Source organism: Sceloporus undulatus, chromosome 9 (genome assembly GCF_019175285.1).
Source record: "Sceloporus undulatus isolate JIND9_A2432 ecotype Alabama chromosome 9, SceUnd_v1.1, whole genome shotgun sequence".
Classification (NCBI taxonomy): Eukaryota; Metazoa; Chordata; class Lepidosauria; order Squamata; family Phrynosomatidae; genus Sceloporus; species Sceloporus undulatus.
In genome coordinates this window covers 19827441-19853119 of record NC_056530.1, presented here as the reverse complement: position 1 = coordinate 19853119, position 25679 = coordinate 19827441, and the positions used below count along the sequence as shown (strand labels likewise).

General features: G+C 43.5%; 2 protein-coding genes across 6 annotated transcripts in view; one reads left to right on the top strand and one right to left on the bottom strand.

The window, feature by feature from the left end:
* Positions 1–775: 775 nt before the first annotated feature.
* ZNF575 (zinc finger protein 575) lies at positions 776–12930 on the bottom strand. 4 transcript variants are annotated; one of them, XM_042439516.1, is made up of 4 exons: positions 12907–12930; positions 10594–10714; positions 4856–4969; positions 776–4031 (listed from the first exon to the last, which is right to left on the bottom strand). In XM_042439516.1, exons 1-4 carry the CDS (start codon positions 12913–12915, stop codon positions 3334–3336), a joined length of 942 nt encoding a protein of 313 aa, XP_042295450.1. In that variant the 5' UTR covers positions 12916–12930; the 3' UTR covers positions 776–3333. The 4 variants fall into 4 exon arrangements, with proteins under 4 accessions (XP_042295450.1, XP_042295451.1, XP_042295452.1 ...); XM_042439517.1 differs by lacking the exon at positions 12907–12930 and adding an exon at positions 11619–11722; XM_042439518.1 differs by lacking the exon at positions 12907–12930 and adding an exon at positions 11619–11635 and having other exon boundaries at positions 10569–10714.
* The window catches only part of ETHE1 (ETHE1 persulfide dioxygenase), a 16097-nt gene continuing 2086 nt past the window's right edge, over positions 11669–25679 (top strand). Inside the window, exons 1-7 of one of the 2 annotated variants that reach the window (XM_042439521.1) lie at positions 11669–11790; positions 14817–15002; positions 15622–15834; positions 20357–20501; positions 22046–22194; positions 23235–23364; positions 23975–24064. In XM_042439521.1, the coding sequence (XP_042295455.1) occupies positions 15679–15834; positions 20357–20501; positions 22046–22194; positions 23235–23364; positions 23975–24064 (670 nt within the window). In that variant the 5' untranslated portion in view covers positions 11669–11790; positions 14817–15002; positions 15622–15678. Of the gene's footprint in view, positions 11791–13800; positions 13934–14816; positions 15003–15621; positions 15835–20356; positions 20502–22045; positions 22195–23234; positions 23365–23974; positions 24065–25679 lie in introns of those variants that run through there. The other variant, XM_042439520.1, reaches the window with a different exon arrangement.

The following is a 25679-nucleotide window of genomic DNA, read 5'->3' as shown; positions in this document are numbered from 1 at the left end:
CAAATCTGCAACAAGTTGCTTTAAAGGGCCAGAATCCAACCCTGAGATTTCTTCCCTGCATCTGTAATTTTCATGCTGAAGTGGGAAGACTGTACCTGGAAACCTCTCAGTTCTAGTGCATGGCACACCTGGAGAAGGGAAATAGGCACAATTTGTCTTTATCTCCAGCTATTTATCAATGAGGTATAAGTGCAGAAGACTCTTAGCTTCAGTTCTGATGATGGCATGAAAAACCAGGTTTTCTCTGGGTAGGGGGAACTTCAACAGTGAAATGTTTCACTTCAGGGGCACTTTATTTCATCAACGTCCCTGACTAGGTGCTAATGGTGGTCTGGACCATCAGCTACTTGGAGAGCCGAGTGTCCAACAGGTAAAACCTCACCAGAAGAGCTAGTTACTGTTAGGAGGGACAGTTTAAACTGAAATTGGGTTTATATTGCAGCTCATATGCTCCATGACTCAAGGGCTTTGGTTTTGTACAAGTTATATCCATCATTTCAGTGCAGTTCCACTCAAGCTCCAGAAATGGAGAGAATGCTCCTTCGGGGGTGTATTCATGTCTCTTCCCTCCCTCCATGCAATATGTTTTGTTGTGTATTTTAAATAAATAAAACAAAATCCAAGACTTGGTGGTACTCTTACATTTCTAAGCAATTGCTGAATGAGTAGCAGCACTAGTTAAGTCCAGAGGATGCTGGCCTAGGTGTGCCTTATGATCTTGTCTACAAATTTGGTTATTTCCCATGTGCACCAAGCTTATCTTTCAAACAGAAAATGCTTCCTTTTCTGTGTTTTATTAATGTTCCAAGAAAAATAAGACAAAACCATGAGGCTCCCTATGGAGTCCCACTTTTCTTTTAGTATCAACTACAAACCAACCATGGACCAATCAATCCCCCATCATTCACATCAACTGCCTGCCTGGAAGTGCAGAGGGCTAAACCTACACTGGGTTGTGGGGAAGACACTTTGGCAAGTTTTGAAAGATAAGTACATGGAAGTTTTCTGAGTGTATAATTAGTCCAGAAATTGTAGAAGATAGGACATACATTTAGAAAACTGGAGACGAGCAACAAGTGGAGAGAGAAATCCCAAAATTTAAACCAAGATTGTAGAACAACTCCAAAGGTGGAGAGAAACACAAAGAGGGCTTCTCTGTCTTTAAGTATGCTGTGTAACCTCTACATAGGAGGAATTAAAGGACCAGGCTATTAAGCTGTGTATACCATGTCATGAAAAATAGATTGAAAGACCAGAAGCAACTCAGAAGAGAAATCCAGCAGTATAAAGGAGACTCACACAATCTGGATGCATATGTCCAGCCTTGATACACATGCTGGCTCCCTGGGGCTGATGAAACATCACACAGTTAAATGTCATCAGTTTTTACATGTGACTACAGGACTTGGCCCGCAGTTCAGGGTCAGATTTTCATGCCAAGGAAAGCAAAACTCTGGCAGCTTGTTTGCATGAATCTGCAAAACTATCCTACTGTTACTTAATGGGAGGCTCTTCTGGCAGCCTGTGTGCAACACATGAATCTGCAAAAATACCCTACTATTACATAATGAGGATCTAATGCGATCCCAAACATGGATATACCCACTTGCCACCTGCAAATATTTTATCAGGACATCACACACATTTTCAGATCTCCTTTTAACATCATATGTGCTAGGAACTTTATATCAAATGAGACATGTCTAAGAAAATGCTACCCATGTCCTGAAGTCTGCTGAATCCCTGCCGAATTGATTGTATTTGTAAACAGGACCCAGAATCCTACACCACCTGTTATGCTGCATAATTTTACGTACACCTAGCTACATAGTGAATTGCAAAGATGTGTAAGGGGACAGTGGCAAGAGTGCCTGATGCACATTTGGGCAGCACTGATGTGCATCAGGCACACTGCCAGCTCTGTTATGTAGTAACTTAACAGCAGCCCTTTACTGGACACAGACATTTCACACTTGCACAATCCTAGTGCCCACAGACATAAGTCTACTTATAAATACACAAGGCACCCACAGGATTCTGGTGAAAAGTCACAAAATATCTGCTAAGTTACAGAATACAACTGGTATACAAACCAGAGGCTACATGTTTATGAATGTGATGTAGAAAAGAGAGAGGTGTCAGGATGATGAAAAGACATATGATTTTATTATTGATAATTATTATTGAAAATAGCCCAATGTGTTTCACCTTGGAAAAAATATATATGGCTAGCCTCAGGGCTGTTAAAAGAAAAAGGGACAGTACATTGGTAAAAGCAATTGTAACAAGAAACAAATTAGAATTTGCAAAACCAGTTATATGTCCATTTAACCTGCATCTTACATCAAACTACACACAAACTGTCTCCATTTAAACATGGATAGTAAGCAAAGTAAACTTGCACAGATACAAAATAATACTTTACAACTTTAAAATCAACCTGCAGGGATTCTAAAAATAAAAAGGTATTATTTTGTATTTGCATAACTTGATTATCCTCATTACCAATGTATTGTCCCCTTTCCTTTTAGCAGATGCTAAAGCAGGCCATAAAAAATATTCCCAGGTCAAAACACACTGGACTGTTTGCAGTAATAAAAACCAAGTGAGACAGAGAGCAGAACCTTCAGTGCCATCTTAAATGCTCTGGAAGGCTCATACATGTGTAGATCCTTCTAGTATTGTGATCCCAAACAGAGCTTAGAAAATTTATATGGGGGTGAGTATAACTACCAGAATTCCCACACAACATGACTAGTACCCCAAAGGTATTTTTTTCCAAACTCTGGTCTCAAACGTATAGGCCACCTGTCCCAATTGCAGGCTTGCCATCCAAAGATCTGAGCATCCACATTGACCTTAATGGTGGTGCATGCACCACTATTATAAACATAACATATGAAGAGTGAGAGAGACATGAGCCTCATGCAATTATATGACAACCAGAATACAAACATAAAATAAGCCACATATATGTACATGTTTGCCTAACCTATTCAGGTTGCAAAACATGTCACTTCTTAGCAAAGAACTGTTGTTCTTTTAGCACACACTGTGGTTTGTTTTTCAGCATGGTATACACAGCCTGGCCTTTGGAAACTGAGCAGGGGCTCCAAATTGGCACTGGGAAGGGACAGGGAGGCAGTGGTAAGACCATAAACATTGTGGATTGAGATATTATAGGTCACTGAAGGGCAGCTTTATATAACCCCTAAATCCCTCCCCTGATATATTCAGTTATTTACAATGAAGTTAACACAACCAACATGTGTCCAAATAATCCAATTTCCTCCTCTTGGCTCTTATGTTGTCCAGATTCTTAATAGCTCTGCTCTAAGGCCTCTCACCATTGCTGTGGCCCTTGTTTTGGGATAAGTCACTCCCCACTTCCCCATCCTCATGTACTCGCTGGTGGAGCGTGAGGTTGCGGAGCTGCCGGAAGCTCTTGCTGCAGTGCATGCATGGGTAAGGGCGGCCCACTGCGGCCGCCGCATGGATCTGCTGATGGGCTGCCAGCTTGGAGGGATAACAAAAGCTCTTCCCGCAGCGATTGCAAGGGTAAGGGCGCTGGCCCGTGTGCGTGCGGCGGTGGGCTGCCAACTTGGAAGGATAGCAAAAGCTTTTGGGGCAATCGGCACATTTGTAGGGCCGCTCCGGCGTATGGATCCACTGGTGGGCAGCTAGCTTGGAACGGTGTCCAAAGCGCTTGGGGCAGAGGGTGCAAGGGTATGGGCGCTCGCCAGTGTGCGTGCGACGATGGGCGGCCAGCTTGGACGGGTAGCTGAAGCTCTTGGGGCAGTCGGGGCATTTGTACGGGCGCTCGGCGCAGTGTGTCCATTGGTGCGTGGCCAGTTTGGAACGGTAGACAAAGCGCTTGCCGCAGTCCTTGCACTGATAGGGACGATCAGAGGGTAACACAGCCGGAGGCCGCGGGCGGCGAGGACGGGCTGGCTTGGGGGACTCCGTGGTGGGTGAGGAAGATAGGGCTGCGGGTGAAGGTGACTTGGTGTTCTCCTTCAAAGCCTGTGCATCTGGAAGGGAAAAAGAGAGAAAATTCAGACATCTACACTGTCTGCTTGACAACCTGCCTCAGCAACTGGGGGATCAATGTTTTGCCTTCTGCTTGTTCCTCAGTAGTTTAAAGCCCCCAGAGCTTTAAAAAGTAGCTTTTAATTACTGCAACCCACAGAAGCACTTGCCTATTATCTATGTTGGCTGAGGGAGCATCCTATTATGGAACTGGAGATAGTTCTAGGTCTCCTGAAGAGTTCTTGCAGTGGTGAACATAGACTTGTTATCATCATTTTAGGCCCAGGAGAACTCTTTATAACAGCAGCAAGTGATCAAATGTCATGTCCTGTTTTTTATAAAAAGGACTGTCCTGGACTTAATTTGGGGATGATGATGATGATAAATTTATTTTTTCCTTTACTCTCCTCAAGGCTTGAGGCTGGGTACAAAATAGTAGCAAAAATGCAATAGCATAAGTTTTATTGCTGGTAAATGATGCAGCAGATGGTACACAGCAGAGAAGAACCCCAGCCCTTTCTCTAGTGGGGTCCAGTATCCCCTTACAGCCAATGATAGAACTGGACCCCCAAAGAACGAATTGTTTCCAGAGTATCTCCAGCCATCAATTCAGTTCCTCATAACTGACTAATGGGATCCTGGGGTCTGTACATCAAGAAGTCACTGGAGCTTTGGGGCTTAGTTTAGAATTGTAAATCCATCTCTCTCAACTGTCGCCCCCAGGATTGCATAGGACAAAACCATCACAGTTAAACAGGAATCATAGTGGTACAATTTTGCAGTGTGAAATGGGATCTAAGTCAGGAACGTCCTGAACCTTTCTTACCCACAATACTGCCACTCAGAGGGTTGTTGGCTGCTCCATTCTTGTTGTTGCTCATGCAGGGCTGTTCCCCTCTTTCCAGCATCAGGACGAGGGTTGGCCGAGTGAGAATGTAACCTGCAGAGATAGAAAAGAAATGAGTCCAGCATCATACATTGGTGCACACTGGGATTTGGGTATAGGACACTTCATGGATACCAAAATCCATGGATGCTCAAGTGCTATTATACACAATGGCGTAGTAAAATGGCATCCATTATATAAAATGCTTGGTCACCTATGGCAACTTAGAATTTTGTCCCAAGTAACTAACAGACCAATTTTATGAAGGTTAGCTGGTTTCTCCACCATATTTCTAGGTAGCAAGTAACTACTACAGGGATATGGCCTAGAGCTGGCAGTGCGGACTCATCTGCCAGTTTGGCACCGGGGAGCAAAGGAAAGCCTGATGGCATACAGATTAGATGGCCATTAAATAACAGTATTTCAACAGTACAATTCCCTCATGGCTTTTCATCTCCCGCTAGGCCCCAGGATCCAATTACTGCTCTATTTTGCTATTGCTCAACTTGGCGTAAGTGTAGAGTTGCTATGGCAACTTGCGCGGAATACAGGCCGAAAGAAGAGGCGTCACTGAAGGAAAAGAGAAAGAAAGAGAGAGAAAATGAAAGGAAGGAAGATGTGCCACAGAAGTCCAGTGTAGGATAGCGTGATGAAGAGCGATAATGATGGGCAGCTAGAACAGAGATGAAACACATGAAAGTGTTGGGTTTAAAGTTGGCCAGAATTCAGGCCCAGTGCATGTCTCACGTGCCCAACATAAGTGCGCACCAATATTACACAGTAGAACCCCATATTCATGGGACTGGTACCCACAGTTTCACATTACTACAAAGATATATTAGGTCTAGATATAATTGTTCTAGGCATTACACACACACACACACACACACACACACACGTATATATGCTCTAGGCAAAAGATATATTTGCTCCAGGCATTTTCTAGGTTCTCCAGTGCAATTCTATGGTATACTCCCAGTGGAGGTTGACCACAGAGTTGCACTGGAGGACACAGAAATGCCTAGAGAGGTGTTCTCTCTAGGAACTTCTACGCCAGTAGATCTCAACCTTCCTAATGCCGCGACCCTTTAATACAGTTCCTCATGTTGTGGTGACCCCCCCAACCATAAAATTGCAGTGTCTCATTTCCTAAGACCATAGGAAATATGTGTTTTCCAATGGTCTTAGGTGACTTCCAATGGGGTGGCAACCCATAGGTTGAGAACCTCTGTTCTCAGTCCTCCAATATGACTCTATAATCAAAGTCCACCTGAAGTAGGTTCCACTATGTTCTGTGGTTTCACATTTCCACATTAAGTCCAGGAACATACTCCCTGTGGATGCTGGACTGTATTACCTTCACATATCAAACAATAGACATGACAACAGTTTCTCACAAGATTAAGTATGGACAAAACAAGGGCCTCCTAGTGTTTTAGAGCCAGCATGATGTAGAAGTTTCAGCATTGAACTATGACCAGAAACCTAAGTACATCCTTGTTCAACCATGAAAACCCACTGGGGCAAGTAACACTCTCTCAGCCTCAGAGGAAGACAAAGGCAAACCCTCTCTGAATAAATATTACCAAGAAAACCCCATAATACATCCGCTTAAGGTCACAATAACTTAGAAACAACTTGAAGGCACACACCAATCCAGATGTTTTCAGACTGCCACTCCCATCAGCCATAGCTGATGTCGGGTTCTGGGCAGTGTCATTTCACAACATCTGGAAGGCTATAAGTTGCCCACTCTTGCATTTCAGTGATTCCCAAACTTTGGTCCTACATCTAATTTGGACTTCAACTCCTAGAAGCCCCAGCCAGCTTGGCCAACAGTCAGGGATTCTGGGTGCTTAAGTCTAAAATATCTGGAAGATCAAAGTCTGGGAACCATTGTGTGAGACAATGACATGTGCAGAGGGACTTGAGATCGGAAGGCAATGGTCAACCTCCTCTGAGCAAACCTTGCCAAGAAAATCCTCGGTCTCCATAACTCCGTAACAACTTGAAGGTTCACAACAACAACAACTACTTCAGTCTATCCGGGCCGCTTTCCCCATCTAGCCTTCTTGGAATGTGCTGGGTAGGCATAAAGCGGAGGAGGAGAAAATAAAAACCTCAGTGGCAACAAAAACGAGGACTTTCATAGATATAGAAGTTCTTTACAGAAAACTGGTTGGAGCAAATTTGTCTGCCTTAGCCTGAAACCATATGCCTGCTAGCTTAGGAATAAAAACACACTGAACATACCCGCCAGATGGCCTTCTTGGTGGCTGCTTTCAAATTGTGGAATCCCTTTCCCCCAAAGATCCATTTGATCCCTTCCCAGTCTTTCTATGGGTAGATAGAGACTTTTTGATCTAAGGAGGGATCCAGTTCTTAGTATGCTGCAGAAGACAGAGCTTTTAATGCAAACTAAGTGCTGTTGTTTTATTTCATTCTGTTATTAAAATGTTTAAGTTTCAATGTGTTTTAACTTTTTAACCTGCATTGTGTTTTTTAAGATGCTGTATGCCATCCTGGATTCCATGATGGGAGAAAGGTGGGATATAAATTAAACACATTAGTAAGTAAGTAATTCTGGTTCTTAGTAACTAACTGAAACCAAGCAGTTGGCAGCTTGTCTAGGAAAACTCACACCGCCAACCTCTTTCAGTTACTCTCAAAGGTGCTACAAGATCTCTCTACATACTGATCCCACAGACTAACATGGCTATATCTTTGGATTCTGGTTCTTAGTAAGCATGGATTGACTTGCAAAGGGTCTCCCCTGTTCAGTCCATCAATGAATATTTAAGTGTGAACCTCCTGACCTAGATCATCAGGAATGGAGGGGCTGCACATTTCTCCTGGACCATTCTGGTTTCCAATAAAGTTTTCTCAATTTTGAATTTCTAATAAGGTATGCTACTAAGTACAAGATACACCTCAGTGAATGCATTACATGTGTTCCTAGGCATTACCTTTTGAAGTGGATATTTGGTACCAGAGGCTGAAATGGGGTAGGCTCCTACACCACAAAAAAGAGCAGCCCAAGATGTTTCAGCAGACTTTGCATCCAAAGCTAACAGTACGCAAAGAAACAAAGAAGTCAGGTAAGCCTTGCATTAAGTAAAGAAAAATATTTTCAGTCTTCGAAAGGCCACCTGAGAGCTTATTCCAAAATGCATCCATTTACAACTTCTTCCCTTCACCAGCCTCCACATTTCTTATTATTTCCATTTTGGTGTCCAGATATAGATCTGTGAGTATTCCATGCTTAAGAAAACCTTATGAAATCCATGGGGTTGCCATAGGCGGAGAGGCAACTTGAAGGCACAACACATTTTCCTTCCCTTAGTCTCCACATTTCCAATTGCTTCCATTTTGGTGTCCAGACATAAGATGCAAGCCACAGATGTTGGCGAAATGTCAGGAAGAAACTCTTCTGGAACATGGCCCAAAAAACCCACAAAAACTATGGATGCCGGCCATGAAAGCCTTCGACTTCACATAAACAACAACACTGATGGGGTTGCCACAGGTTGACATGCATGCCTTCAAGTCACTTATCACACACAAACATGCACACTTTTTTCTTTTCCCCAGCTGCCACATTTTGCTGTTCACTGATTCTGGAGGCAGCTGCTGTTCCCCTTGCCTGTAGTAGGCAGGCACACACACCTACAAGTAGTATCAGCTCAAGCTGAATCCTACTTGGGGGCTTCGTTTATTGCATTGTTTGATACAGAAATGCTGCTGCAACCCAACAACAAAATGAGCCCTCCCTCGTCATCCTTCCAAGACCAATGCTGCTAAAAAGCTTTAAACTAAAGCAAGGAGGAAAAGGGAAAAGAGCTTGGGTTTCTCTATAGAGAAAGCCAGCCACAGCTGGCACCCTCCCCACCTGCAGAAGGGAAGTGGGTGCCAATCCGGATTTGGTGCAGTGGGCGCCCTGTCCACACGCCTGCAATCGCCAGGGCCTGAATCAGTTTTGCACAAAAGAGGGGGAGGAAAGGAGCATCTTTTCATACAAAGCATCATGAAAAGGGGGAGGGACCCCAGTGGCCCCTTCCTTCCTTCCTTCCTCCCTTTCTTCCTTCCCTTCCCATCCTACTTCCATCCTTCCATCCCTTCCCATCCTTCCTTCATCCTTCTCTCCCTCCTTCACATTCATCCCTTCCTCCTCCTCCTCCTCTCTGGGCCTCAGGCTGCTCCAGCTGCTGCCTCTGGGGCCTGCCCTTCATGAGCCGGTCGCGACGAGTCATCCTCTGCCCAAAGGGGGGCCAGGCAGCAGCCAGCAGCAGCCCCCACGCATCCCTCTCCTCCAGCAAAGCTAGCTCCCCGGGAGAGGAGGAGGCTGCTGCTGCAGCAGCAGCAGCAGCAGCAGCAGGAAGATCCCCCAAAGCTAGGCTGCTGCTGCTGCTGCCGCCTCCTGCTCCGCCCCCTCCTCCTCCTCCTGAGCCAATGGGCGCCTGCCTTGGATGAGGGGAGGGGAGGGGGCCCTGGAGGAGAGGGAGGCCCTGAAGGGAGGGGAGGGGAGGGCTGGATGGACACACATATACATACTGTATATGCATATACAGGGGATTAAAATGCAAGGAACTAAGCTTCTCCCAAGTTCATACTGGATCCGGGAAGTATGTAAGAGATAGATGATAGATAGATGGATGGATGGATGGATGGATGGGTAGATAGGTAGGTAGGTACACACATATAACAGGATTAAAATGCAAGGAACTGAACATGTCCCAAATTCATCCTGGATCCTTGAAGGATGCAAGAGATAGAAAAATAGATAGGCAGATAGATAGATAGACAGACAGACAGACAGACAGACAGACAGACAAGTAGGTACCTATGTACACACATATAATGGGATTAAAATGCAAGGAAGAGAGCATCTCCTAAGTATATCCTGGATCCCAGAAAAATGCAAATAATCATTACATAGATAGATAGATAGATAGATAGATAGATAGATGATAGATAGATAGGCAGGCAGGCAGGCAGGCAGGCAGGCAGGCAGGCAGGCAGGCAGATGGGTACACACATATAACAGGGAATTTATATGCAAGAAACTGAGCTTCTCCCCAGTACATCCTGGATGGATGGATGGATAGATAGATAGATTGATAGATAGATAGATAGATAGACAGACAGACAGACATGTGAATAGGTAGGTAGGTAGGTACATACATATAATGGGATCAAAATGCAAGGAACTGAGCACCTCCCAAGTTCATCCTAGATCCTAGAAGGATGCTGCTAGTCACTAGATGACAGACTGTTAGAAAGAAAGATAGGCACATACAGTATAACAGGGGACTAAAATGCAAGGGACAGCACTTCTCCCAAGGTCATGCTGGGTCCCAGAAGGATGCAAATAATCACTAGATGATAGCGAGATAGATAGATAGATAGATAGATAGATAGATAGATAGATAGATAGATAGTGGTAGAGAGGTACACACATACAGGGGATTAAAATGCAGGAAACAACATTTCTCCCAAGTTCCCAGAAGGATGTTGCTAGTCACTATATGATGACAGACAGACAGACACAAATGTAGGGGATTAAAAGGAACAACACTTCTCCCAAATTCATTCTGGACCCCAGAGGGATGCAAGTAATTGATAAATAGACAGACAGACAGGCAGGTAGGCATACTCATAGATAGGGGATTAAAACGCACGGATCCAAGCTTCTTCCAAGTTCATCCTGGATCCCAGAAGGATGCAAGTAATAATCGTGGATCCCAGAAGGATGGAAGTAATAATCCCAGATCCCAGAAGGATGCAAGCCGCCTTGAGTCCCTGTATTGGGAGGAAAGCAGGTTATAAATAGAATAATAAGAATAAGAATAATTTAGATGGTATTACTCTGGGAATTGCAGTTCGCTGTGACACCAAAGCTCTGACAGAGAAGGTTATATATCTGACAAAACTGCAAATCCCAGCGAGCTGTAGCATTGAGCCATGGCAATTAAAGCGGCGTCAAACTGCATTAACCCCAAAGTGTGGATGCAGCCTGAGTGCAAACTGCTGTTGTGCTTTGAACTCATTTTGCAGCAACCGAAGTACGCTGTTTGCAAAGGGAGAAAGCAGGAGGCGGATAGGGAAACTGGGACATTTTAAAGTGCTGTATATATAGACTACAAGTCGAGCTCATGTATAAGTCGAGGGCAGATTTTGGGGCCAAAATTAGGGGTTTTGATATGACCTGTGGATAAGTCGAGGGTAAAACCTAGGAGCATATAACAAAAGATCTAAAGCAGTGGTACATGAGTACATATTTACAGTAACTAACAAAGTGGGGCAGCAAAGGATTAACCAGGGTTGCTTCTGCCAAAGGAAGGCAATGTACCTGATGTCAAGACAGAAACCAAAATTAAACTGAATTAAATTAAATTAAAGCCACTTTACTTTACCCCCCAGCCCTTCTTTTAAGCAATGGGTCAGACTTTTGCAAATGTTATTCCTCGGATTGCAAAAAAAGATATAACTTTTCCAAACTCTGCAGACAGATTGTGTGCATGCAAGAGACCAGAGAAACCCTGCAGGGATCTGAGAGTTGGTTGGGTGGCAGTTAAGGTCCACTGGGATCCCAAAATACATATATGTAAATAAAGAAATAAAATAACAATAAAATAAAACTGGACATCAGAAGTTCACAGAAAGCACAAAATAAGCAACCAAAAGAAGGAATGCAAAAAGCTACCTGCAGCAGAATCAACTGAGCAAGTCTTGCAGCAGCAGAGAGAAAAGAAGTCTTAGCCTGGGCAAAACCACTTACAAGGAGGAGGAGCTGCTCCCCCCCTTCCTTTGGCCTATAATGGTTTCACCCAATGAAGGGAGAGCCTTTCTAACGGTGGCTGGAGAAGGCCAAAAGAGTAAGAGTCTCATTTGTCTGTAAAGTGATGCTTTTCAGTTTGATTTTCCCCTATGCTTTGCTAGTGCTTTGTGGATATCATTAGGAATGCTGTTTTTGTCCCATCTCACTCCCTGGCTTATGATCCCTTGCATTTCAAAAGAATTGGCTATTGCTTTTGTTCACTCTGCACTTATGATTTTGCATTTCTCTTGCCTTGTTTTGTGTATACATAGTATAGGCAGGTTATCCACAAATGCTTGGGACCAGAAGTGTTTTGCATTTTGGATTTTACTTTGTGGAGGAGTGGGTTTTGCAATATGTGCACCTATGTGCATAAAGAGAGATCTTGGATCTCTCATTGAAAATACTGATTCGGTGTTGTTCAATGATTTTGTGCGTGGAACGAAGTTTGAGTGCATTGTGTACACAGCTTGGGTGCATTGTGGCTGAGAGTGTGTGACTTGCCCAAGGCCTCCCAATGGCTTTCGTGGCCAAGCTGGGAACCAAACCCTGGTCTCCAGATTCTGGAGCACCCAATGCACCCAAACTATGTACGCAATGCACTTAAACTTCGTTCCATGCGCAAAATCATTGAACAATATTGAATCAGTACTTGCCCAAGCTGGGAATCAAACCCTGGTCTCCAGATTTTGCCCTTAATATTCTTGGCCTGAAAGTAAGCCTTGTTGAATTTGATCAAGGTAGTGTCTTGCTTTGTTTGAGAAATGAGGGACGCTTGCTTTAACCTCTGGAAGGTAGAGTCTGGAAAAGGGCTTTTCAGGACTACAAATTCCAGAGCCTCCAAGCAAATATAATCAATGGCTGTGCTGTCTAAGGGATTCTAGGAAACGTTGGGCCATTTGAAACTCCGGATATACAAACTATACATATAAAGTGTATAATTGCATCAATTTCCTCCATTCTTATTTCGCATGATCACACCATAAAGCAGCCCATAAAGCCGGGACGACTGTCAAACAGTCCAAGATTTCTTGGTTTCTAGTGAATTAACATATGAGACACTAAAATGGCAGTGCAGCTTTCCTAGTTATGGTTTTGTAGCTCTCCACCCCAATGGCACTAAAGGAGAGTGTGCTCAGGGTATGCTTGCCATAATAAGCCCCCACATCCTTACCTTGTACATAGGCCACAACCCTCTGGTTATGGTCACGCTGTCCCTGAGATTCAGGTAAATTGCAGTAAAATTGCAGTACTAGCTTAAGTACACATTTTCAGCCTTGTAAAACAGAAACACAGGCTTGCCCTTTGAACAAAGAAGGTGCAAAGCGAAGTGTAGTAACTCATCTACCTATTTTCTGCCTCGTTCTACAACTCCTTAGTTGTAGGGAAACATACTAAGAATTTTCTAGGAAGATCTCTCTTTGTTCTCAGGTTGTTTCAATTGCTGCAAAGTGAGTTCAAAGTGGGGAAAGTAGTTTGCATTCAATCCATTCAGCCGAAGGGAGAATAGAGGTAGAATTGTGCCCTTCCCAGCAGGCTTAAGCAAAAGCAAAATGCTGCAGTCTCCTAACTTGTGTGTTCTTCCCCATTTGTATAACCTTTGCCGTCTTAACCACACTTTGTCATTGCTTTGCCACATGTGACCCAGTTTACACCTGTCAAATGTTGGAGGGTATGCATCCTATCCTATATCCTAAGAGTCCAAAAGCCATGCCAAAGCCATGCTCCAGTCCTAAAGACTAGAATGTAGCTTTGGTGCAGCTTCTGGACATTTAGTACACATGCATCATTGAAACAGCGTACCTCCAAAGTGACCCGAAGCAGCTTTATTTTGGCCTGTCTCTATGGGCCGTTTATTTCCTAAAATCCCTGGGAGATTCTGGAAGTTAAAGTTCAAAATACATAGTCACTTCTCCATAGGGACCCTCCAGATGCAAACAGCAAGCCCATTGCAAAAGTAAAACAAGACTTTGGAACATCTCCTGCAATGAATTGCTTGCTGGCGTCAATTTGTGCATGCAATAACTCCCATATCTGGAATATGTTTATGCACACAAGGCGGTGCTCTCTCCCTCTACGTGACTCAAGGCAAAAGCTCCATGGACGATGGGTTTATTGAGCCTTTCGGACCAAAGCCCAAGTGATTCCAAGTGTTAGGGAAAAAATATGATTACAACACATAAACACAGCCCTACCTCCCGGTTAGTTTTAACCCTTGCTTTTGCATTTTAAAAAAGGGGAAAGGAAAGCCTGTGTTCTAGTATGTCTGCAATGGCTTTAACCATGGGGATACTTCTCCTTATGTGCTGTTCCTTCATGTATTTGGAGAAGTGGGCTCTGGACTATTAAAAAAGCCATAGTAAGCCAGTGCAAAATCACCTCTGTTTTGTTGCTGCAATTTGCAATGGCTCACCAGAGGAGTCATGGATTTATGTCCTTCATAATATCCTCCATATGGTGCCAGGACTTACCCTCCACTCTGCTGTGCACCCACCTTCCGGCTAGAAGCAAGAAGGCTACATTAAATGACCCTTACTCTGTCTCCCAAAGCAAGCAAGAACTAATAATCTCCTTATTTCATCTTGATCTGGGAACAGCTCCTTAAACTTAATTTCCAGCAGGGAAATATGTTCTCTCATTGTGTCTCTCTCCTGGTGTGTTTGAATGACAAGCTGTGAGCAACTGGGTTTGGTACTCCATGCTTAACATTTATTGGCATCGCTGGGGTTTGTCCCTAGGTCTCAGGGTTTGACTCAGAAACCTCAGGTCCTAAGATGATCCTGAACTGGCAACCCTAAAGTACTTCCAGTGGTGCCAACTGAATTCAAACTGCAAAAATAGTTTGTAGTCAGTGAACTCAGCAAGGAGGTGATCCTCTTCTTGCCCTTCCCAGTAGGCTAAGGCAAAAGCAAAGTGCTGCAGCTTCCCTTAGCTTGTTCTGTCCTTCCTCCTTAAGACCTTTTGCTGTTTTGGGCACACTCTTAACATTGCTTGGCCACATGTCTTCCAGTTTTCATTGGGAGGGTTGGAGCGAGTTTTGAGGTTAATAATTTATAATTTAACAACACATAGTTACTTTTGCAGGCAAGGAGGGCACAATGCTGCTACAACCAAACCAGTGAAATCTGAAAGAACACCCCTGGCTTCGTGATGCAATGAGGAACAGATTCAAATGACAGCCAACATTTGTTCAAGAGCATTTTTAAAGGCATTTTAGCGAGAACGCCTGAGCCTTTTCTTGTGTATTCGAAGGCTTTTCCGCTCCAAAAGGTAAGAGAAAGCAAGAGAAAAGCAGCACAATGTGCCACTGGAGTCATTTGCAGCACTGTGACCTGAAAAGTCCTGGGCTCCGTTCATTCTGCACAATTATAGTGCTATGATAGCACCTTAACTGCCATGGCATCATCCTATGGAATTCTGGAATGTGTAGTTTGGAGACGTACTAGACCTTTCTGACTGAGACTTCTAAATTTGTTGTTGTTGAAATATTTCAACTCCCAGAAGCCCCAGCCCTTCTTGGCCAACAGTCAGGGATTCGGGGAGCTGAAGTCCAAAATATCTGGAGGACCAAAGTTTGGGGATCACTGGATGCACCCCTAGAATCCTTGCAGCCAGAGAAGGATCAAGGGGACCTTGTTCTTGCTGGACCAGGAGAGGGGCTTGTTCTTCTTTTCTGTTTCTATATTCTATTTTCTGGAAAAGAAAAATCATCATCATCTTGTTGGTCTTTGGTCAGTGTCTCTCTGCCTTTAAGAAGGCGAGTCCCATCTCTGCCACTCCTCCAGCTGTGGTCAATCCATCACCAGCAGTCTCCACCTGGCAGCCTTGACAAACCCTGCCAACTTTTAAAGGGCTGGTCTCTTGACTCTTTTTGTTTCTCTCTTTCTAGGCTGGCTCTTTTTCCTCGAAGGTTGGCACGAGCTCAGAAGATACTACCTGTCTGGCAATGTGGCTGCTCCGGAGATGTTCGCCTAGGTTGGCATCTGCTTTTCAGAGCCTCCAGTTCCAGCAGCAGAGCCTGGCATCGCCCACTGCCAACCTCCCAGCCTGGCGATGCTTCTGTGTCCGTGCTGCCCAGCACCAGGGGCTCCTCTTCCGACAGGTGAGTTGAGATGGAGGGGCATCGCCTTCTCCCCAACCCTATCCATCCTTCTCCATCCCTGGGCACCAGTCTCTTCTTTTCTTCTCAGTCTTCTCAATACGTAGATCTTGTGGCACCTTTGAGACTCACTGAAAGAAAGAAGCTGGCAGCATGAACTTTCCTAGACTTCAGATGCATTTGGTGCAGCTGATGCATTTGAGGAAGTAGACTGAAGTCTAGAAAAGCTCATGCTGCCAACCTCTTTCTTGCCGTCAGTCTCAAAGCTGCCACAATATCTCTCTGATCCTACAGACTAACACAGATATATTTTGAAGGAAAGAAGCTGGCAGCATGAGCTTTCGTAGACTTCAGTCTCCTTCCTCAGACATTTGGTGCATCTGGTGCATTTGAGGAAGCAGACTCAAGTCTACCAAAGCTCATGCTGCCAACCTTTCTTGCAGTCAGTCTCAAAGCTGCCACAAGATCTCTCTACGTACTGATTCTATACACTAATACAGCTATATCTTTGAAAGAAAGAAGTTGGCAGCAGGAGCTTTTGTAGACCTAAGTCAACTTCCATAGATGCATTTGGTGGTGCGAAACGCTAGGTATATAGGTCTGTCCCTAGCTCCTGGTCTCCAGAGTCATAGTCTGACACTCAAACCACTACAGCACACACTGACTCTGTTGGATTAGCCGTTAAAAAGCACTGATTTTTGGGTGGGGGAATGTGAGACAGCCAGAATGATCCCTTCCTTGCTGTCTTTCTGCAGGCAGGCAAAGACCTTGGGAGGCTTTTTAAAATAGAAAGGGTGTGTGTATGTATATGTATATGAATGCAGCTGGAAATTTAACTGGTGGAAGCTTTTTGGCAGAGAGAGGTGCACAACTGACTTTTTTCCCCTCCAACTGACTTTTAAAAAGATGCAGGAGCAATACTGGAACACTCCTTACTACTTTTAATAATGTGACATTAAAATGGGGGGGGGGATCCTACTGTCCTTGCTGCAGATGATGCTGGATTGCAACTCCTAGCATTCCTCATTGCTGGCAGTGCTGGCTAAGGCTGCTAGGAGTTGCAGTACAGCAATATGTGATAGATTGCACAATTCCTACTTGTGCCTTTAAAGTCAGACAGGGAAGTAGTAGGCAATTGTTTCGGTTATACATGTTTCAGTTATACATGCACACAGAGAGGGGGGGATTGGGACTATTGCACACTACACAACGGGTGGTGATGGTGGTATGCTGTCAACTAATTTCTGACTTATGGCGACCCCCTATCACAAGGTCTTCTTGCCAAGTTTCTTCAGAGGGAGTTTGCTATGCCATCCTCTGAGGCTGAGAGACTGTGATTTGCCCAAGGTCACCCAACAGGATTTGAGCTCTGCTCTCCAGAGTCATAGTCCAACGCTCAAACCACTATACCATGCTGGCACTCACACTACCCAATAGCACTATTATTCCACTTTAACTGCCATGGCTATATCCTATACTATAGAATCCAGGGCTTTGTAATTCGGAGAGGCACTATTGCTTTCTGGCAGAGAATTCCAAATCCCATATGAAATTGCAAACCCCAGGCTTTCATAGGATGGCACCATGACAATTAAAGTGGTATCAAAGTGCTATGGTCTTGTATGGTGGAAGGGCCCTTGGTAAAGTTTTGAGTAAAGGGTACATGCAAACTGGGGAATTTCCAGCAGTGGTGGGAATCATGCAGCTTTTAAGATGACATTGGAGTGCAACTTCGAGTAGCTCTATTAATATAACTGATAGTAAAGAATACTGGGAGATGCAACCCAACAGCATCGGGAAAGCTGTGGATTTCCACCCCTGCAGTAAAGGTTACATGGAGAATATGGATTTTAGAAAGAGCATTGGGGAAGTAAGAGAGATAGAAATCCTCATTTGTACTGGGAGCCCCAGGGGAGAAAGGGCAGAGAGAGCAGGGGACCTTCTGATGTAGCAATGAAACCGGAGGAGCAAAGCTCAAGGGAAGGGATATGTTGAGTGAGATAAAAGGTGTGCAGTGAGTCTGTTGAAGGTAAGGATAAGGAGTGACTAGTTCAAGTGGCAGATATGGAGCTTATTCCAGGATTTAAGGAGGGATTTCATGATCAGAAAGCACTGGGAGAGGTGAATACAGTCAGCCCTCTGTAGCCACGGATTTTTTAATCCATGGATTCAAGCATTTTTTGCCATTTTATATAAGGGACACCATTTTACTACGCCAGTGTATTTAATAGGACTTGAGCATCTATGGAGTTTGGTATCCACGGGGGGTCTTGGAACCAAACCCCACCAGATACCAAGGTCCCATTGTAATTTCAACATTGGACAGACGTAAGGCAAGGCAAGGGTGAGCACCATGCGACCCTCAAGAGAACTTCATTTAATTAATTAAGATACTTACGATCTGCCTTCTATCTAAAGATTTCAGGTTGACTTTTAGTAACATCAACATAATCAATTCAAAACAACATAAACAGTAAATATAATATTCAAAGACTTAAATAGTAGTATGCAGGTTAGGACAAGACAGGGCGAAACCAGAGCTGCAAATATGACCAATACAATAGACTCCAAAATTGAGAAGACACACTGGAAATTATGTGCTAATGGCAGCCAGGATGTTACATGTACAAAAACGGAAGGGAAAAGCGATACCAGCAATAGAGGAATGGCCAATAAAAGAAATGATGGATTTAGGTAAATTAACTACTCTGATAGACAGAAGATTGGAAATCAGTTAAAATGTTTTGGGGCAAGAAATGGTCAACTAACTGATAAAAATTAAACAACAAATATTTAGATGATCTGGAGGATAACAATACACACACACACACACACACACATATTTACACACATTATAGATATGTGTGTGTATGTAAAATACACACACACACACACAAACACACTGTAACAACAGTGTAACAATAAGCAAGGGGAAGATAAAGCATGTAAGAAATACATTAAGAATAGAAGCTGCAACGGTCATTTACTAAAATGGAAGAAAACAAATCAGTTAGAAAGTTCCACATTATATGGTAGGCAGTTAACAATGGTTTGCAATGTTGTAAGAATTGTCAGTTACTCAACATGGTGTGTATTGTATATGCATTGTATATGCTTATATATATATATGATTGATATATTGATATGTGATATCAAGGACACAGAGTGACATAGTGTTTTGAGCGTTGGACTACAATTCTGGAGAACAGGGTTCGAATCTTCAGCCACGAAACCCACTGGGTGACTCTGGGCAACACTCTCTCAGGGAGGATAGCAATGGAAAACCCGCTCTGAAGAATCTTGCCAAGAAAACTCTTGCTTCAAAACAGTCTGCTTCTTGTAGGATTTTATGTGGTTGGCTACCTTAATAACTTCCTTTAATAGAATCATAGAATAGTAGAGTTGGAAGAGACCACAAGGGCCATCCAGTCCAACCCCCTGCCATGCAGGAAATCCAAGTCAAAGCATCCCCGACAGATGGCCATCCAGCCTCCATTTGAAGACCTCCAAGGAGGGAGACTCCAGAATGTCTGAAACCATGTGTCAACCTCTGTTGCTTCTTGATCTAAACATTAACCTTTGTTTCGGGTCATGGTTCTGTTGCCTGTCAACCAATGAATTATTCAGCCTGCTATCCTCTCAATTATCTGCTCAATTCTTGGTGTGATAAGAATTGGTGTGATGATTAAATGTATTGTCTCAATTCATTGACTGCCCCGCTTCAGCGTATGGAAAATTATTAAAGGAATGTGATAAAATTGATCCAGGGTTTATGAACGCTGTTGAAAAGACTGTTAGGAGGAGGCAAGAAACAGTCTGAAAATTAACTTGAAACATTGGAAAAATTCATTGCAAACATCTGCAAAATTGCCAAGTCAACCCAAGGGACTTGTGTGCATGTGAGACATGCTGGATGCAAAGAGGATAAATTGCAATGAGGAGTTAGAGATTTAATAGATTGTAATTGTCTCTTTCAAAGAACAAAATTGCAAAATCTGGGGAAAAAATTGTATCAATTTGTTAAAATGCTTTTTGATGTTACTTCCTGTTTAAATGCCTAATCATTATGGCTCACAGTAACCCTTTAATGCACGGCTACTATTTAAAACCTACTATTTGTCTAGCTAACAAATAAATATATATAATGGAAGTATATTCTTTTACAAGACTCTGCATGGTGTAGTGGTTTAAGTGGTGGCCTATGGCTCCAGAGATCACTCAGCCATGGAAACCCACTTGGGCAAGTTACAGTCTCTCAGCCTCAGAGGAAGGCAAAGACAACCTCCCTGAACATATTGTGCCAAGAAAACCCTATGATAGGTTTGCCTTATGGTCACCATAGCTGGAAGTGACTTGGAGGCACACAACAGCAGCCAATACTGTTTTACGCTTTTCTCATAAAGACCCCTAAATAAAAATTCCCTGCAGCCAGTGAACAGTGGTCCTCTTCTATTTGTCATCAGAGTTTTCCATTCATGTCTTCCATGGTCTAATCAATGATCCTTTATTCTCTCCTCCCTACAAGCTCTTTGAATCAGAAAGCTTCACATATACCTACTTGCTGGCAGATACGACAACCAAGGAGGCAGTTCTGATAGATCCAGTTCTGGAGACAGCCAAGAGAGATTCAACCCTGGTGAAGCAACTAGGACTTAATTTGCTCTATGCAGGTGGGTTTTGTTTCATTCTGGCAGCACTTTTGACCTGTAGCCTCTAACTGTCTTGGTCTGGCAGGAACAGTTCCGATTATTCCTCTCCTGTCCCACTTTTCCAGCCGCTTTTAAAATGTCCCGGTTTCCTCTCTCCTCCTTCCACTTTTCCTTTTGCCCTTGGCTTTAATTTAGTGCAAACTAAGTGCAAAAGTGGTTCACATTCAGTTAATGGGAGAAGAAGGAGAGGAGGGGGCAGAATCTTGCTTTTCAGGCAAAAGCAAACTTCTGCAGTTTTCTTGTAGCTTATCTGTTCTTCCTCATTAATAACCGTTGCGATCTTGGCCACATTTTGATGATGCTTGGCCATATGTGCCCGGGTTTTCATCTGTGAAATGTTGGAAGGTATGTTGACTTTCTAGAACAGTGGTTCCCAAACTTTGGTCCTCCAGATGTTTTGGACTTCAACTCCCAGAAGCCCCAGCCAACTTGGCCAACTGTCAGGAATTCTAGAAGCTGAAGTCCCAAACATCCAGGTTACCAAAGTTTGGGAATCGCTGCTCCAGATGTCTTAGAAGGATAACAAGCGGGAAGACAGTTGTAATCCAAAACATGTAGAAGGCCAAATGTTCCCTATGTAGTCTATGATAAGAAGGACTGGATTTTCCATGGTGTCATTGTGCATACCTTGAGAATTATTTTAATTTGGTTTTGGTTGTATTTATTTATGCATTTATACAATGCTTGTAACCTGCCTTATGTTTCAAGGATCTCCATTATATATCATGATTCAGGCTTAGCCTATACCAGAAGAGAAAACCACTCAAAATACAGTATCTTTAACATACAGCCATAAAACTGAGGCAACTCAAACAATAGATAAAACTCAAAAAACAGCTGGCAGCAGATTAGATACTAAAAGGCTTGGCAAATAAAAAGACTCTGAACCAGTTGTCCAAAGACTCATGAAACTGACCTTCCCAAACCAGATGGTGCCTTCTAGATGGTTTGGATTACAAGACCTATAATCCCCAGCTGCAAAGGAGGGTCTTTCTCTTGCAAGAAATTTGAGATAGAAAAATAGGTTAGGAAAACTGTTAAGGACAAGAAAAAAAAACTTATTTCATGTTTGCATGCAAGAATGAATCATTACGAACATTTTTGCCTTGGTGGGTGAAATTATGAGATTTATTTTTGCACAGAAAATAGTGTATTTTGTATGAAATAGAACTGTTTTCTGTGCAAAATGTTTTATGCAGAAACCCCAGGGTTATTTGTGTGTGTTTGTGTGCTAACTGGGTTTTGTGCTTTGTGTTGAGTTTCCCTCAAAAACAAAGCCCCCAAACATGCACAATCTTGTAGTTGTAGATGAAAAGGTTTGTGAGTAGAAACCATTAAGCGATGCTGTATTAGCCAAAGGGGTATGGCCACCTGAGGAAGTTCAAGGAACCAGTTTGGAATTCAAGAGAGCCAGATTTGACCTTAGGTTCTGCACCTTTGGGTCAGGTCTTATGTCCTGCAATAAACGTCATGAGTCTCCTCTTTTGATTCTTTCCTTTTCTCAGTCAACACTCACTGCCATGCCGATCACATCACAGGCACGGGACTTCTGAAGACTCTTCTACCAGGCTGCCAAAGCGTCATCTCCAAAGACAGTGGTGCCTCTGCTGATATCCTAATCCAGGAAGGTCACATCCTCAGATTTGGGGCATTTGTAAGTGTGGTGGAAGACTCCTAAATGGGAAAAGTGGGACCTGCAACTAAACTGGGCCATGTTTCCTCCTTTCTGACAAGGAACATTCAGGATTCTATTCAGCCATTATCTCCAAGTGAAGAATGTTGGCTAACGTCTTACTTGATGTTTGCCAGAGGGTAAAGCTGCATCAAGATACCTATGCTGGAAACCTAGAGGGGAGATGGCTGGCCTGTCTTTGCCAGCTGTGCAATGACAACTGGATAGCCCTGAGATACACCGAAGAGCAGAGCTGTGACCTAGTGCTGTCTTGATGCCATTGTGCATGTAAGGAAGAAGTCATCACCTTCCTTAGTCAAAGAAAAGGCATTGCACAAGAAGGTTCTGAATATCTCTGTGTGCAATGCCTGAAAAGTACTTATGCTGATTTAACCACTGGTTATACTGGCCATCTCTGGTTATGCCAGTGTAAGCTACCCATGGACAGTCTATGTGAACAGGGCTGCAGAGCATACTCTAATCTCATTGAATGGGCTGGAAGGTGCTTCTATTTTTTAAAAGGCTTTTCAAAAGCACTCTCCTGAAATAGGGTGACATCTCCTCCTTGTAGCTCAGTTTGGGCTCTATTCTTAACGGCTCTTACTTGAATTCACTGTTAGTAGTAGTGATTTCTCTTGTCCATATCCATGCCTTTGTTGCTTGTATATCCCTGAGATCCACTGTGGTTGCGGAGGTTCAAGGCAGAGCTTGGAAAACTTACTTTTGGGAACTACAAATCCAGAATCCTATTTTGGACTACAGTTCTTGGACTGGCTGATTCTGAGTGTTGCACATTTGGCTTCTGTTCTTGTCTGTTACACTGAAAACAACTTACCCCAAAGGACCAATGTTGGTTGGGCATAGTCTCTACTAGAAATAAGTGGCAGTGACTTAATGGTATTTATTTTAGCCAACTTATTTTGTGGTCACACAGTTTTTGAGCCTAGCTTTCTGTGAGCAGTGTGTTCCCACTTATATAAAGAGGCAAATTCAGTTTTGTGCTATGCTTGCTTTCGTTGCAGGCCCTGGAGGCTCGTGCTACCCCTGGGCATACAGATGGCTGTCTGACTTATGTGCTGAATGACAAGTGGATGGCCTTCACTGGGGACGCTTTGTTGATCCGGGGCTGTGGACGGACAGACTTCCAACAAGGTATGGAGATCTCCCAATGCTGACTAGAGTTAGATCAAGGATTCTAATGCTAGCTGTTCTGTCCTTAAGCTCCCAGAAGGGTTCACTAACTTGGCTGATGATGATTCTGGGAGCCAATACCTAAACCATCTAGAGGACCAAAGGCCAAGAACCACCACTGTTGATGATAAAGAGCCCACTGCATTGCCTAGGAGAGTTGAGTGGATATGCTCATAGCTGGGTGAGCTTTCTTAGTGGGGTTGAATCTATTAGAGAGCTCTTTAAGTATATCAGAACTAGGAGAATTTTCTTTTTAACTACAACTCTCAGAATCCACTAGACAGCAAAGCTGTTGGGATGGGCACACTGGCTGGGCAACTCTGGCCCTTATAGTCTATAAATGGAATTTTCCCAAGCTCTGGTCAGAAGAAAGGCCAAAGGGCACATAGTCCAAAGTGAGGCCAGCTGGATGAATTTGTGCTTTGCTGGAATGCTCAGGAGGAATGTGTGAAAACTGTTCTGGTCGAGTGGCTGTCCTTGTGATCCATGATCCGGTTTGCAAAAGGAGTAAAGGTTGTAGGATGAATTCTTTGGACGCCTTTAACCTAGCTGGCCTTATCTCTCATCTCAGGTTCTCCAGATACCCTGTATCAGTCAGTCCATGAGAAGATCTTCACACTCCCTGGAGATTGCTTGGTCTACCCTGCCCATGACTATACAGGTAAGTAACTTACCTTGGTGCAAGAGCAAGGCTGGGGAGCTGATGATTCTCTGGGTGATGTATTTTTTGGGGGGGGGGGGGAATATTTTGACTTTTAAAAAACTCTTTGAGGGGCCTTGACAGCTAGAAGAATAACTGAAGCCACATGTGTTCCACCTCTGTGCTATGGGATGCTACAATGGAACTGATATTGTTGCACGGGTTTCATAATAATAATATCCTGAGAGATAGCTATGCTATTTCTGTGCAGCCCAAACAGATTTTGATTTCCTATTGGAATTACTGTGGCACAACCTTTCCTGAACCAGGTCTTACTTTAGTACATACTGACTATCTCCTCTGATTCTATCTGGCTGTTATAAGAACCCTTGTGTGACTTGAAGAACTGGTATCTTAAGTTTCCTTATTCTTCCCTCCCTCTCCTTGTCCTCCTATTTTTTCCCCCTCTTGTGGCTTCTAGATTGGTGGGAGAATGTAAATTGGGCTCCTCTGGTAAATCTTTGAGTGATGCTTGGTAGACTTGCTTTTTGATTCCTAGTAGTTTAATTCAATTCAAAAGAATCTCCTGACATGGCTGGATATTTCCCAGCCTCAAGATTCCTTATTTGTAAATAGGTTGTGTTTCACCAAGTCTTATGGTATTTTTTCACTCGGGTTTGGAGCACTCTTGGTACTTTGTTTTTCCTTGTCCTTAATCTTCCATTGCTTGTTTCACTGGCTGATCCCTAGTTCTAGGATTAGGAGAGGGAGAAAAACTTCTCCTGATTCACTTCTTAAACTGGAGATGTTATTTAAAAAGCTAAATCTCCAGGAACTATATGTTTCCTCTGTGATGAAGGTCTTTATCATACAATAAATATCTTACACATAATGTCACACACACAAAAAAGTTTTAGCAAGAGAATAGTGTCTTTGGCAATATCACACAAGGTCACCTCTGACCTGTTGCTGCATCTTAGAGGATATCTTTTAATGGATGAGAAAAATCTATCAATAAGTGGTCAATCATGCTGCCACCCCATTACTCCACATCTTTGATACATGATAGTCTGCAGCAATCCCAATACTGAACAGTCACAAGGTGTCAGTCTCCACTTTCCCCCCTCACTATTCCAAGAAGACTGGCTTCTTTTTCCCCCAACTTCTTTTCACTTTCTTTCCTTTCTTTTGATGAGACATGTTCATGGAGGAAGAAGGTTCCAAGAGTGAGGGGCAGCAAGTGAAAAGGGACGAATCCGGGACGGGGCAATGGAGATATTAGGCTGGGACAGCAAACCTTGACTACTAGAATGGAGGTTACGAGTGGGAATGTAAGGCGAGAGAAGATCAGATAAATAAAGAGGGGCCAGCCCATGCAGGGCTTTAAAAGTTAACAACAGAAGCTTATACTGGATACGGAAGGGAAAGGGGAGCCAGTGAAGGGATGATAATAAAGCAGAAACATGGTCAAAGCGGTGTGCGGATGTAATGATGCGTGCCGCTGAATGCTGAACAGAAATTAAAGGACGTAGATGAGAGAGAGGAAGCCCTGCCAGAAGGAGGTTGCAGTAATCTAGTCTTATTGGGCTCTTAACTCCCAGAATCCACTAGCCAACAGGACCACCATGCTACATAA

What these genes read in the sequence shown, in the direction of transcription:
- ZNF575 (XM_042439516.1), bottom strand. An exon ending in CTTGGAAGAAGCTTGGATCC is followed by an intron (nt 4,970 to 10,593) that starts GTGCGTTTTAAT and finishes CTATCTCTGCAG; the next exon opens with GTTACATTCTCACTCGGCCA. An exon ending in TCTGAGTGGCAGTATTGTGG is followed by an intron (nt 4,032 to 4,855) that starts GTAAGAAAGGTT and finishes TTTCCCTTCCAG; the next exon opens with ATGCACAGGCTTTGAAGGAG.